The sequence below is a fragment of the Mercenaria mercenaria genome, chromosome 3, assembly GCF_021730395.1.
Source record: "Mercenaria mercenaria strain notata chromosome 3, MADL_Memer_1, whole genome shotgun sequence".
NCBI lineage: Eukaryota > Metazoa > Mollusca > Bivalvia > Venerida > Veneridae > Mercenaria > Mercenaria mercenaria.
Genome location: NC_069363.1, coordinates 89,684,407 through 89,699,666, shown reverse-complemented (window position 1 = coordinate 89,699,666; position 15,260 = coordinate 89,684,407). Strand labels below are relative to the sequence as shown.

Here is a 15,260-nt window from a genome sequence, read left to right as displayed (position 1 = left end):
GTGATTTCAAAATTAATTCAAACGAATATCCTTTTATGGACGCGCCACAAAATAACTGTATTTTTGTTTGTATTTCTAGTAATTACACTCAACAAAGTTACTGACGAAAGTCCTACTAGAAAAACACATATCATCGTGAAATTGACACAAGAGCAACGCGCCCGGGCTGTCGGAATTATACATCACAGTTCAAAATCGGTCACTTCAATTAATTGTACGTTGGTTGAATTTCGCCAAAAGAGCGCGGATAACCAACGACTGAAGGTTCTTGTAAACGGAAATAAGGTTACAAATGGAAATAACCAGCAAAGTAACAGCTTCAAACAAATTACATCAAAATTCTTTTGAAATTGCAAAAATAATTACACACGTGTCGTAAATGTGTCCCAGCTAGCAGCATTCCGACAGCTCGATTGCGTTGCTCATGCGTCAATTTCACCATGATATGTGTTTTTCTAGTTCGACTAGTAGAAATGCCAAAAGTGTTAACAAACTCGTGCATGTTAGTGTACATGTCCTGCACGTGCAAAATATCTAATATTAAGCAAAACGCCAAATGCGGTTACTTTGGCGATGAGTCGGTCAAAAATAAATTAATAATATGCTGCAGTACCTATTCAAATGTCGGCATGTGCAATTTCGTGTAAATACATACATTATTAACAAAACAGTAATACAAATATAAACTGACCGATTAGGAATTTTGTTGAGTGTACTATTATTAATACTTAAAGTATATCAACATGATCAACTGAAATTCTATAAATCGTACAAAAGTATGTCTTTAATGTTGAACAATTATCAGAAATCACTACACGTAGCATTATACTAAATCTAAGTGAATCATGTTTTAGGCAAGATAGATTACCTTAAAGATCATGTAAGAGAAATTAATTCCGCTTCTAAACTCTATGACTTTAATCTACTACGTATGCACGAGCGGATCAGCGACCGATCGCGTACCTTAAATGTGTATAATTTTTATTTATTTTTTACCGAGGCCAGTAAAAGAACAAACCTGTTAAACGGCATTAGATGATAAAAAAAGTTTAGGTAAATACGATATTCATGGCCAGTGTGAGACAACAAATGAAGAATATCATTATCGTTATATCGCAGTTGTTTAGAATCTTTGTTTCATGAATTCTTAAAAATTCATATCTTGGTTTACTTGCATATAATGAGAAGATCGATGATATCATTTGTACAAAAGTAGCAACAAAAAGCGTTGGGTTCAACAACTCGTGTCTTCCTTGAGGGGGCAAGTTGAATCCATCACAAAGTCATATTACAAACGTAACGTTTTGATTTTGTATTTCTGGACCATGTTCATACATGAACTTCAGCACAAGAGTGGTTTTCCCGTAAACGAAGCAATGAATAAATAATGCATTAAACTATCTCTGTATAAAGTGTGTTTTAATTGAATGTCTAGCACTGTGTGTTTTAGGTGAAAGTTCAAGATAATGACAATAGGATATAAGACAATACATAGAAGACCATGCCACATTTATATTTCATTATTCACAAATGTTCTACCGAATTTCCACTTGATTGTGTTTTCAACATGAAAACAGAATATAATATGGAGGCAGTTATAAAGAACTATTCGCAAGACCTAAATGGTGCAGTGGTATTGGCTAACGCGTTTTGTGATGGAAATAAAAATCTCAAAGGTAAGGTTGAGATTATCTACCGAAAACTACCTAATCATGTGTGTAATACTGAGACATTTGAGTGTGGTGTGCACGATATGACTCTTTTTGGGTAAAAAGAATCCCTATTTGGGTCTGTATAATAAATATGTATTCATACACTGAGACTCCAAAAATGTACAAAATAACACTCATCGAAGGGAAACAAAATTACTCCATTGTCTTGCGCCGATTACGTACATATTCAACAAAACATTTCAAGCTAAAACGCACCAAAAATAGCGTTAATTTGATTACAAAATTCAAAATTTACCATGTGAAAAAGATAGTTTATCCTTCCAGAACCCTTCTATTAAGGACACGCCCATGTTACAGTCTACCTAGTATTAGTATCAACCTATTGCTCAAATAACACATTTTATTGAATTTATTGCGAGTGAAGCGGTAGCTGAGAGCCGCAATATTATAGTGCTATAAAATTTGAAAAGACCAATTACCTTTTTACAATGTGCCTGTTTATACACGTCACGTACGCTATGTCATGTCAGTATACATGTACTCCAGGAAGTTATTTCCATTAAAACATATTATCTTTGACTTATATTTTTTTTTCAAATGTTGAAAAATCAGTCTTTATTGAATAGCAACTTTTAATATCTCGGCAATTTTTATGTCTGTTTATTCTAGATGGAGTGTCTGTGCGATGTGTTTAGAGTATATCTAAGTCCTCACTGTTAAGTTTTGATAATAAATCTACCTAAAAAAAAATAATTAGATCTAGTAAAATTAGTGTCCAAGTCATTTGATCTACATTTTTTTCACTTTTATTTTCGCCGGCCCAAGATGTATGGTAACCCATCTTGAGACGTACGTGAATTCTCTTGGAGACTTCTACAGAAGACCTGTATAAGACAATATGATACGTTATGGGAACCAGCCTGTTGGTGTTAATACAAATTTATGAAGGAAATCGGAGATAAAAGGAAACTACTCAAATTACAGCGACAAGCGAACTTCTTTGACTAGTCTATCTGAATCTGGAATTGATGAACAGGAAATTATGAGTCGGACTGGTCAAAGGTCCACAACAGCAGTTGGAAAGTACAAACAAGACGTCAAATGAAATTCGTAAAATGGTATCTAGCGTTCTTGATCCAAATAACACTGAAAATGACGTCAGTGGGCCTAAATGCCTAACACTAGACAAGGAAGAAACATTATCCAAAATAAACACATAAGTAAGTCATTTGACGACATAACATCGCGCTCGGGTGTGATCTCTCTCTCTCTCTATAAAATATCAATAGTCAATATCGAGTGTTTGATTACATACTGACCACATGCGACTTTTATATCATATAACATACTAAACTGACTACTCTAATGTACAATATAATGACCTATACGTAGCACACTTTTATAAATTGTCATTGAGCAGTTACGTTATATGAGTTAAGACTTCTTAAAAGTAGGCCGATGTATCTCTACTTCTACAATATCCTTTCCTTTTCTGAGGTTTATCACTGGATTTCAAAAGGTCAAGAAAAACGTTGAGATTGTTTGTTTCAACATTGAAAAATAGACGAACGCAACATCATATAGTTCCGGCTGTGAAGTACGTCTTCGTATATTCACTTGAATAGTCAGCAGAATATGAAAAATATATCTCTAATGTCCCACAGATGCATAAAATAGTATATATAAAAGGAGGAACATGGCTTTTTAAATTTCATACTTTAAGTCTTTTAGCCAGGCGTATTACCCATAATTTTGATGGAATCAAATACACAATATTTAAACCACAGAAAGGCTATTGTAAAACATAAAAAGCAAACATAAAGAAACACAAATAAACATGTACGAAACCGATGTTTGTACGGTTGTGATGACCCACTTCGACTCTCTATGCGGTCCATTTGTACAATGAATGTAATCATTGGTTTCTCATATCATACTCCACATCAGCAAAACGATCAGAATACCACATGTTTCTTTTAATTAAAGTCAAATCGAAATAATTTGCGTCATTCAGGGAAACAGAAGAGATAAGAAGCACATAGTGACAGGCTCGAACAGGCACCCCGATAGAACCATTGGCCTTTCTTAAGCTGACAGTATTGTTTCAAGACATGATAGAATTCTACATCACAATCAGGAGTTAGAAACCACAAGTAGAAAGAGAAGAGTTTCTTAATCAAAGACCTCGGAATCAGTGTGTTAATATTTTCTAATTCTTTTGGATCATGGAGTCGGCACAAATTGCTTTTGTAACAGTTTCGCTGAATCTTGTGCTCGGAGACGTAAGGGTGATGAATTTCAGTACATCAAATGAACAGTCCATTTGAATTTCAATTACTGTTTCATATGCAGCTAGTTTATATCAATGATGTAATTCTAGCCACATTTAAAGTCATAGGGCATTAGCCTTGGTTTCATTAAATTGATATGAAAAACAACAATTACAACAATCAGTTATTTTTTATCATTTTTACCTGTAAAAATATAACTTTCATAGCAAATCGATGGTCAGGGTAGCATAAAAACACAACCTATCGATTGTCTAAAATCTTTGGTAGAAAGAGGTCTTGATTTGAAACAAGAGCTCGTAGAACACGAAATGCCCCCCTTGATACATTCAGTAATTGCACAAGGAACATAAATTATTTGGTAAATGTACCCAAAAGTTCTACTATTCTGGGTCAATGTGACCTTGACCTTTGACCTGCTGACTTCAAAATCAAGACAGGTCATCTGCTGATCATGATCAACCTGCCTATTAAGTTTAGTGATCCTAAGCCAAAGTGTTCTCAAGTTATAGCCCTAAAATGGTTTAACTGTTCTGGGTCACTTTGACCTTGACCTTTGACCTCAAAATCAATAGAGATCATCTGATGCCCCCCCCTATCAACTTTCATGATCATAGGCCCAAACTTTCTCAGGTTATCGTCCGGAAAACACTGAACTGTTCCGAGTCACTTTGACCTTGACCTTTGACCTCAAAATCAATAGGGTCATCTGCTGGTCATCACCAACCTCCCTACCAAGTTTCATGATCCTAGGCACAAGCGTTCTTGAATAATCATCCGGAAACCGTTTAATTGTTCTGGGTCACTGTGACCTTGACCTTTGATCTACTGGCCGCAAAATCATTAGATGTCATTTGCTGGTCATGATCAATCGTCCTGTCAACTTTTATGATCCTAGGTCCAAGAGTTCTCGAGTTATCACCCGGAAATTGTTTAACTGCGCCGGGACGCTGTGACCTTGACCTTTGATCTACTGATCTCAAAATCAATAGAAGTCATTAATTGGTCATGATAAACCTTTCATGATCCTAGGCACAAGTGTTCTTGAGTTATCATCCGGTGACGGTTAAACTGTTTCGGGTCACTGTAGCCTTGACCTTTGTACTACTGGCCTCAAAATCAATAAGAGTCATTAGCTGGTCATGACCAACCATCCTATCAACTTTCATGATCCTAGGCCCAAGCGTTCTGGAGTTATCATCCGGAAACCGTTTAACTGTTCCAGGTCACTGTGACCTTGACCTTTGACTGACTGACCTCAAAATCAATAGGGTCATCTGCTGGTCATGGCCAACCTCCCTATCAGGTTTCATGATTCTAGGCTCAAGCGTTCTTGAGTTATCATCCGAAACCAATTTGTCTACATACCGACAGACCGAACGACAGACCGACATCTGCAAAATAACATACCCCTCCTTTTTCGAAGGAGGAGTGGGGAGGGAGGAGGGGGGATAAAAATGCTTGTTCGAAAGATCTTTATGTTTAGTTATATTTGTAGAAGACTTCTACATGCATATAACAGCTGTCAATTTTATGGCAATATGGCATTCCAAACCTTTTTTCTATATAGTAAGTATTTAGTATTCAGAAATTCTTTTATGTAAACATAATTGTTTCAAAGGTGTTCATTTAGTCATTAAGAGCATTGTTAGAGTTTATAGTGAGGCCAATGGAAAGAATTGAATAGTAATTATGCAGGTCGGTTGGTGTTTTTTCCAACCTAATCGATATCCTTTAAATTTGGCAATGTTATGCAACATGGAAAATAAGGTGAAATACTACCAAGCATTTCATGTCTTTGTTACATCATCAAATACATTTTACTTCCATTAAAAATCACCAAAGCAACATCTCAGTTGAGTGGTGTCCTATATTTCATTACCTTTCATGAACAGACTCTGTAAAACCGGATTTGCAATTATTTTGCTTTGTTGCGCTTCAAAAAGATATTATTGCAGATTTTATTCTTCCGTATATTTATATAGTCGTTGATATGTTTTCTTCAAATAATGAAGATTTGCATTGGTAACCGCGACATCTGGTACGATTTTCAAACCAGGTCGAGTCTTCTTAAATTTCAATGTTTCGCTGCATAAGGAAGTATAATTAATCATTCTTTGCTTTAAACTATAATATATCCGCCATAATAGGTGATACTTCAAATATAAGTAAAAGTGGACTAACTGATGAAGGTTTGAGCTTATCATTATTGCAGTTCAATTAATAACATACTGTCAAAAGTAACATAATACTTACACAATTTTTAAAATTAATCTATTTCTTTCTCTGCTCTACCATTCTTTATACATGTACCTGTACTTTAGTTACAAAAATAGTACAGAAAAATATTTAATCTAGAGGAACATTATAATATTGTGTTCTGTTCATAAAGCTATGAGTGAAAAATGTCGGAAGTAGAATATGAAAATATATGTAATTGATTTACATGGTGGTCATTTCGCGAGTCTGTGAATACACTGATTTTATATTTAAAAATAACCTGATTTTTCAGATATACAATGTACTCGGTTCGCATTTCCGTGTGATCAAGTGTTTTCCAAAAAATATCAGTATCATTTACATAAAATGATAAAACTAAACACTGTGAACAGTATGAAATATCAGATTCTTGTTGAGGATTTCAAAGAACGTAATCATTTTATCACAAACAGATATTTTGCTAAATTTTACTATTGTTATTCTGATTCGGTTTTAAAATGCAGTAATGATTTAAAAGCACTTCTGTGAGAAGGTATTTCAAAATCCGATTGATGATTATGTGGCTGTGGTTAACAAACTTCGTAAGATTCTGGGTCATGTTGATTTTCCAATTTTATTTTGTATAATTGTCAAACGTTTTATTAAAAGACTGTTCAATCCGTTTACATTTAGACGCTACGCTTCCCTCTGACGGTTCAACGAGACATAGTACCCTGTGATAAGAAGTATGTAATCTCACCAGAACTGAACTGTTTTGATTTCTGCCTTTTGGTCTATTTCGTAGGACTCTTAAGTGTTTTTCCTTTATGTTCTGTCTTCTGCAAAGTCATTGAGTGCATGCGTTTTTTTTTTTTTTGGTCTTAACGTTTGTTTTAAATAAGATTATACAGGGGCAGTTTTGTGTTTTTCATGCAATTCCTTAAAAGATTCACATGGGGGATAACTTATATTTACACTGTCCCGTGACTTCGGAACATGTTGGGGGTATAAGTGGGGTTAGTTGCGCACCATAAACCGGTTCCAAGGCACTGTCCTCCAGATTTGGCTAAAAATAATCTTTAATTCAAATTGAAGCTTGGTCATATTATGAGCATTAGAATATGAGTTTCGGTTTCTAAATATTTTTTTAAGAATTCCTAAAAAAGAATAAAAGATAACCGTGTCAGGAATCGAATCACGGACCGCCACGGCAATAAAAACATTTTCCCGTCGTTATAACCGATAGCGCTATAGCAGAATGAGTGAATTATGAACTCTTGTCGAACGATCTGGAGACCAGTCCCTTTAAGCTCCTTAGTGGTGGGTTTGTCACTGACTGTTCCTAGGCGGTGCCCACTCAGATCCTGATTCGATTTGTCATCGTGTGTTTGCGAGTGTGTGAGTATCGTTTTTAGGAGACTGCGTTTTTGGAGCGTAGTATTTCCATTTTGATTCCCTGTTTTTTTTGTGTTTTTTTTTTAAATTAATAATAGATTATAGTATGATTAAATTCTAAAACTAAACATGTCTGCACATACAACTTGACATATATAAAGGACCACCAATACGTATTGTAAGTGCGAAAAGTTATAAAACAGTGTAAAAAATCTTAAGGTTTGAAATTGGGAAGGAAAGGGAGAAAATATATTTCAAATATGCCCGGTTCATGATTCATGGGTATTCAGGTGTTTTCCATGATATATCACACTTATTGATGAATATAAAGGGAAAGATAAAACTAAACATCATGTACATTTGGAAATGTTAGGTTCTTGCGAATCTGATGTTAAGCGATAAAGAATAGAAATTAGTGCTGGTTGTACATATAAGGAACCACCAATAGATCTACGCAACGCAAGTTACAAATTAGTCTAAAAGGAAAATTCAAATGGAATGTCTAGGAGGAAAGATAGAAACAAAACGAAATCGCTGAATTAACAAAGGAAACATATCCAGCAAAATCCAATAAAGCAACAGCTAGGCATGTCTCTGAGGCAATGGCGCAAAGGCTGAGTTAGAGAAAAAGGGACGCGATAATAAACTGGTTGGTAAAAAAAGGATTCTGACTGGACCAAACGCGATGCATGCCGGCTGATTTCCAGAGTTTGTAGGAGAAGAGACTGTACGCTTATGCACTTTCTAATCAGTAATGTCCAACGAGGCTGTTCTGATTATGATGCAGTTAACAAATATGATGTATATCACACGTGTTAGTGTATTACTAACATAAATCGGATTTTCAGTCGTATCTGGTACAATAAGGATTTTTTTCTTTCAGATACGTTTTAAAATAAAAATATCTTAGATCGGAACTGATGTATTTTGTCTCTTTAGACAATTCAGAGCAAAATTTGTTTTTGTGTGTTTTGTTTAATTTTCAAGCGTGAACATTTATGGACGGTTGGGCGGTTCCGGTACTCCGGCTTTTATAATTTTGGGTATTGTTAATCACCCTTGTGCTATGTTGCCTGCACAACTTTGTCGTTTGGCAATTTCGCTAATATACAGGCTCAAGAAACTCAGATCCCTACTCTAAACTACAACTCTGCCCATTGATTTCTTGTTTAATGCAAAGCTTTATTCTAACTTTGGATGATAACTATGTCTCTTTTCATGCAATTGTTTATTATTAAATGTTCCATGTAAACTGCTTGGGGGTGTATCTAGATTAAATTCTGTTACTTAGAACATATGTTAAAGTTAAGTTCTACTAAACCCGGAACTAGAGGGCATGCACGGTAGCTCGCATTTCTATAATCGTTCATAAACAGGTTCAGTTAAACAGAGCCTACAATATTTCATGTCATGCTTTGCCACCAGTGGTTATTAACTTTCTCTATTTTTATCATAGTTTTGGCGTCGTTCGTCCATCCGTCCTTACCTATATCTAGGAAGTGGTTTGAAACATTTAGATAAGGCTTCATATACATGCCAAGTTTCAGTCAGATTGCCATTGTAACACCAAAGTTATGGTCCTTACAAGGTTCTAGTGTTAACTGTATAGGGTACTATAAATATTTCTGCTTCGTAATTTTTGAAATATTTCAGCAGGAACTATGAAACTTAATATGAATTTAGATCATCATAGTATGGAAGCGCACACTGAATTTTGTCAGGATCTCTTCAGCAACTTCAGAGTTATTACGCTTTAATTGTTTAAAAAAAACACACATATATGTATATAACAAACTAACCAATAAGTAAGAATTCATTTGATGTCTTTAACTTTTTCCACCAACATTTCTTATCAATCTGTGAGGTTGTGTACCCACACCCGGTCAACCCCACCACCCTGGTCATACCCCTCACTCTCTCAATCCTACCCAACAATTATTTTTTTCAGTTTATCATTTTTATTTTAAATCTTCCATGCCTATTTATCAACATGCAAAGTTGCACACTTCCCCCACTTCTCCCCTCCGCCAAGTCACCCCATTCATGTGCACCTTCATCCGCATTATTTTATTTTAATCAATAATCATCAACATGTGAAGTTGTTGTAACCCCTCCCCCCTCCCCCCTCCCCCTACCCCTACAACAACCGCCCACATTTCGAATTTAGGAATTCCGTTCTTTTAAGTTCGAATTAATGAAATTATTTTCTTCTTTGTAACATCCTAAACATTTAACCGTATATAAATCTTTTCCATTCTTCAACACGAACATATTCGGTGGAGGATACCAGTTCATCGAATTTGCTTGTTTTTTAAAACACTTTTTAAACTAAGATCTTTTGAAGTGTTCCTGTGTCTTTGTTAAGTTAAAATGAAAATGTAACAGTTTGATAATGGAGTCGCGCCCATTTTAAATAAACGTGTAGTGATATTATGCTTAGGAATACATATTTTTGAATAACATGTAATTCCTTTCAAACATATACAATCTTGTCAGTTTTTCCCGTTTAATGTATCTTTAAAAGTTGTCGATATATGCTCGTTTCCGTTTTCCACATGTTCTCCAACAAAGAGAATCAGTCTGATTTTGTATTTATTAGTAAATTTTATAGTATATTCTGTACCTTAACCTCTTTCTCTTTCCTTTTCCTAATGAACTGCTGTAATTTCGAAACTATTTCGTGACATCCATAAAAGTTAACATATTTTACCCTTTATACATTTATACATATTCATTTGTCAGAAAGCATCAAGGATTGTTGAAATAGTAATAACGGTATTGGAACCCTCTAGGGTATTATTAATGTACATACGTATTTAACTCTCAGTGATATTTTTCGTTGTCATCTATGTATTAGCCAATATGCATGCAATATATTCTATATATATTATAACAATGGTAAATACTTTAAATATATTTATATCAACTTAATATCAACTTAATCAAATATATCAGAAGATCAAACCAAACCATAGAACACAGCTAAGTTAAAAAAAAGGGTAGATCAGACCCGATTTCATAGAGTCTGTTTATGAAGTCCTCAACATTAACAGAGCTAACAACAGCTGCTAATGAAGATCGTTACTAAAGCGTTTAGTATGAATATAATCTACTTATGTATAAAAACAATCTTAAAGCTTTGTAAATATTGGAATAAGAATTTTTAAATCTAAAACCTCTCTATACTGTATTACATTTCACTCATTTGGATTACTGGATTGTCTGACTTCCCTTTATGGTATTTTGCAATTTAAATGGATACTTTCCATGACTTCCTCCTATCTTTTCATGTTTATCATTCTATGTATCGCATTTTGCGAATATTCATATTACCTTTATTGATCGGTTTTATCGAGTCACAATCATCTAGAATCTTACCATGTAACGTACTTTAAGATGTGACATTCAAAATTAAGGACTAACTCATAGAGGACTGATTTTGATTTGATTGTAGAGTGCAGGTAAATTTCACATACCAAGATATTAAATCAGTAAAGCATATCTCGCCACCTATATTCTGTTTTTATTATTCATTCAATACATTATGACGTATCTTAGGCGAGATATTCTTGTGAGGCATGGCTTTAAAGTTAGACATTGTGTCCGCTGCAACAAGAAGACACGATCGTGTCAATAGTCTTCAGTGAATTTCACACTGTAAATTGAGCTACTTCTAAATATATTTTCATAACTATGTTCATCATAGATAATGTCATTCATAAAAATGTAAGACGGCTGGTTGATATAGCCTACAAGTGTATAAAGGTGCACGTGTTTCTCAATATTTCGATGAAAACATGTACATACCTCAAACTTGGAGTCATTTTCACTCAATTTAACAATGTCCGAAATCATTATCGTATCATTACTTTATTGTCTCGTTATATTTCAGAAAACATGCTTCTGCTACAGAAGAACCTTTTCTTTACTGTTCTGGTCTTTATGACTGGTTTATACGGAGGAACAAAGATCAATGGAATGGATGATTGTTTAACTGACGAATCATCAGTTAAACGTGAACACAGTCTACCATACGTTCTTCCTGATAATATGTCAAGAGTTATTGTGAATGACTTTTTGCATGTCATGATAAAGAATGAAACATTTACGAATAGTACCTGGATGTCAATAGATTTCTTGGATATAACAGTGAATCTCTATGTGAATTTACGTCTATATGACTACAACTTTTTCTCTCTCACTACTTTAAAGACACTCGGAATACATTCCCCTCGTTTAAGGTTTAACAATGAGCAAAATCAGAGAAATATTATGTACGGATTGACAACGCTGCACACATTAAATCTATCGTCATGTTCTAATTTCAGTGCGAGAGGTCTTTTGTCAATGCTTGAGACACATAACCGCTTAGACGCATTAATTCTTGACCAGTTTGCCTCTACTGGTTCTCATAATTTTGATTTTGATCAAGCATTTTTTGAAATAATTAGTAAATTGGAAATAAGGAAGTTAAGTTTAAGTGGATGTAACTTACTATTTAAGGGTCCATTCCAGACAGAAAATCGTTCGTATCATTTACATGATTTAGATATTTCAAATACCACGCTGGTGATCAGCAGTGACAAATCAGAGCTAGACGTGCTATTGAAAGGTTTACTGTCAAAAGTGAAAAGTTTAGATGCATCCCTTATTCAGTCTAGATTCTTTGAACTAGATTATAATTTCCTATCAAACAAAACAATTAATGTAAAATGTAATAACACTTACGATAACTACATAAACAGACTGTATTTCAGAGTTGAAAATTTGAAATTAAATGGAATGATTTCTAGAAGTATGGATATAAACAATTCTTTTGTCAACTTAACAAAGTGTAATATTAATTTAGAATCACTACAATTAAGATCTAATAAGTTACATATTTTCAATTCAACTATACTGTGGCCAAGCAAAATGCCCTTGTATGAACTTGATTTATCTTTAAACGATTTGGAATATTTATCCCCTTTTGCCTTTGGATCTGTCTTGTCGTTAAAAATGTTCCAACTTGCTCACAATAAACTGCATCTTATGACATCCTTTGTAGAATTTCGGTATCTCTTCCTTACATTCAAACAATTATTACACCTGGATCTTTCACATAATCAGTTAAGCTGGTTACCTACCACAATGTTTTCTAATAATATCAACTTGACTGAACTAGATTTATCCCACAATGAGTTCGCTTCAATCAGTTTTGAAATACGACATCTAATCAACTTACTTTTTCTGAACATGAAAAGCAATAAGATACTCTATATTGATGGTTCCGACTTGCGAAATCTTGTTTTCCTGACACATAATATGCCAAAACCTGTCGAAATCAGTTTTTCTGATAATCCATTGCTTTGCAATTGCAAGTCAGAACCGTTTATTACATGGTTAACAAACATAAAACGAAAATATACGTGTACCTTCGATGGCAATGATATTGCAGTTAATGATAAAGCAGTTGACGAAACAAGGTTTCTGTGTATACGTTCAACAGTAGTGAAAATTTCAGTGTCAGCAGGTATAGCAATTCTCTGCATCATCTCTCTAGCTATTACGTTCAATGTATACAGGAAACGAAAACGAGAAATAGTACGAAAAAGGGAAAATTTTCTAGAAGATTTTAAAAACGGATTAGTAGAACAGAAGTTTTTATGCTTTTTATCGTTTTCCAGTGAAGACGAAGGACCTACCATCAGTCTAATTTATGAAAATCTAAGAGAATCGTTGAAAGCATTGACGGGAATAGAGGATAGAGGGGGAAGTAGTATGTTTTGGTGATCAGCAGATAAATCCAGGATTTCCAATCGTTGATGAAATATTACGATGTATTTCAGATAGTTGTGTTGCAGTTTTTGTGATTTCAAACAGATTCTGCGAAAGCCACTGGTGTCAGATGGAAGTTCGCGAAGCCTACGAACTTGAGAAACCCATTATTCTTATTTGCAAAGAGGATATTGACTTAACAATTATGCCACCTTTAATATTGAAAATATTTAGACAGTTTACACGAGCCAAACTCGTTACTAAGGAAAATGGTCAAATGGAACTTGTACCAGACTTCGATAATCTTTCCAGTTCCATTCTCAAACATGCAGCCTTGCGGTACGAAGAAGGTATTTACTAGTTCCATTCTTCATAAAATGCTGCATGTCAGTAGGGAGAGAAAGGATTAATTAGTTTAATTGTACAACGTGTGGTGTGGCAATGTAATGAATGTATTAATTTGCTCCACACGTGACGGTTCGAAGAATGAATTATCATATTATGTTTGAAACATGCATCTTGGTAGGAAAAGGATGTACTGATTAGTTCCGTTCTTTAGCATGCAGTGAGATGGAAAGAAGAGCAGTTTGATTAAAACTTAATACTCTTCATGTACTTATAGGAACGAAACCGTCATAATATATTCTATGTGGTCTTGAATAGTTATTTCATATCATTAGCATTAAAATATTGGCGCAATATTTTCTTATGAAGTATTGATTAATAATGATGGTAAATATGTTTGTATTACAACCGTATAACTTTCATGCTGAAAAGTTATTTCAAATTGTTTTGTTTGGCTTTCTCATAGGCCTAGGTATTTATATTATACCGTGAGATATATTCATGTGTCAAAATATTATTATATTAAAAGGTTCACTTTGGTTATATATACAAATCGGGCTTTGTCAGGGTAATAGTTCCTGTAATAAATCCTATATCTCTCAGCTATATTAAAGATTCATCTTCAAATGTAAAAAAAAGATATCAGCAAGAAAAGGTAATTTTCAACAAAATTCCAACGTGCGGCAGTGGCCTTTTTTAATTTTCAGTCAGGAGATACAAAATTTACTGTATTTTAGATGTTTGCTTGAAATGTTTGCTGATAATGTTTGAGATGTTAAAAATTTTAAACGATAGTTAAATGAAAATAAAAAAATGTGTCCACCACGTATTTGTTTCCAGCTGATATCAACATTCCTCCATTAGTCAAATTATATACAAACTACTAAGAATATTTCAAGGCTCCTTTTGCGAAAATATATATAACATTTGTCTAATGATATTTTAAATTTATTTTACCCTCCTGAACCTTCAGATACGCTACGCTGTGTATTTAAAAATTAACAAACGTGTCATCTCGATTGCCTTGCATTACTGAGCGTTCAAAATATGAGCGTCTGGACGTATGTCAAATGTTTCCAAAGTTAGGCAGAATTTTTTATCAGTCAAAATAAAAGATGAACGTAGCATAGTTTAGTTCCGGCTATGAAATACATCTTCGTAATTTCACTCGTATAGTCTGCAGAATATGAAAAACCCTTCTGCTCCACAGATGCATAAAATTGTATGTATCAAAAAGGGACATGTTGTTGTGTTTTTCATTTCTTACTTTAAGTCTTTAAACAAGGTATATCACCTGCAACTATAATGGCATAAAAATACACAATAAGTAAACGACAGAAAGTCTATAATATAAAAGCAATAAAATCTGTAAAAAGATAAAGAAACATATACCAAACTGATGTTTGTACGGTTGTGATGACCCATTTTGACCCTTCGTTACGCTATGCGGTCCATTCGTTCAACGAAAATAGTCCTTAGTAACCACTTCGGTTTCAGTGTCACTATAATTTCTAATCCTTAGGAATTATATTGTCTGTTCAAACTGTCTTTGTAAAACCGTTGCTTGGAGACGGGAGAGTATAAAATTTCAATGCATCCAATG

At 34.1% G+C, this 15,260-nt stretch overlaps 1 protein-coding gene across 2 annotated transcripts; it reads left to right on the top strand.

Moving 5' to 3' along the window:
• The first annotated feature begins 5,869 nt into the window (after window positions 1–5,869).
• Window positions 5,870–14,484, top strand: LOC123523363 (protein toll-like). 2 transcript variants are annotated; one of them, XM_053539231.1, is made up of 2 exons: window positions 5,870–6,153; window positions 11,448–14,484. In XM_053539231.1, the coding sequence occupies exon 2, from the start codon at window positions 11,453–11,455 to the stop codon at window positions 13,325–13,327; it is 1,875 nt and encodes a 624-aa protein (XP_053395206.1). In that variant the 5' UTR covers window positions 5,870–6,153; window positions 11,448–11,452; the 3' UTR covers window positions 13,328–14,484. The 2 variants fall into 2 exon arrangements, with proteins under 2 accessions (XP_053395206.1, XP_053395207.1); XM_053539232.1 differs by lacking the exon at window positions 5,870–6,153 and adding an exon at window positions 6,852–6,906.
• Window positions 14,485–15,260: the final 776 nt, after the last annotated feature.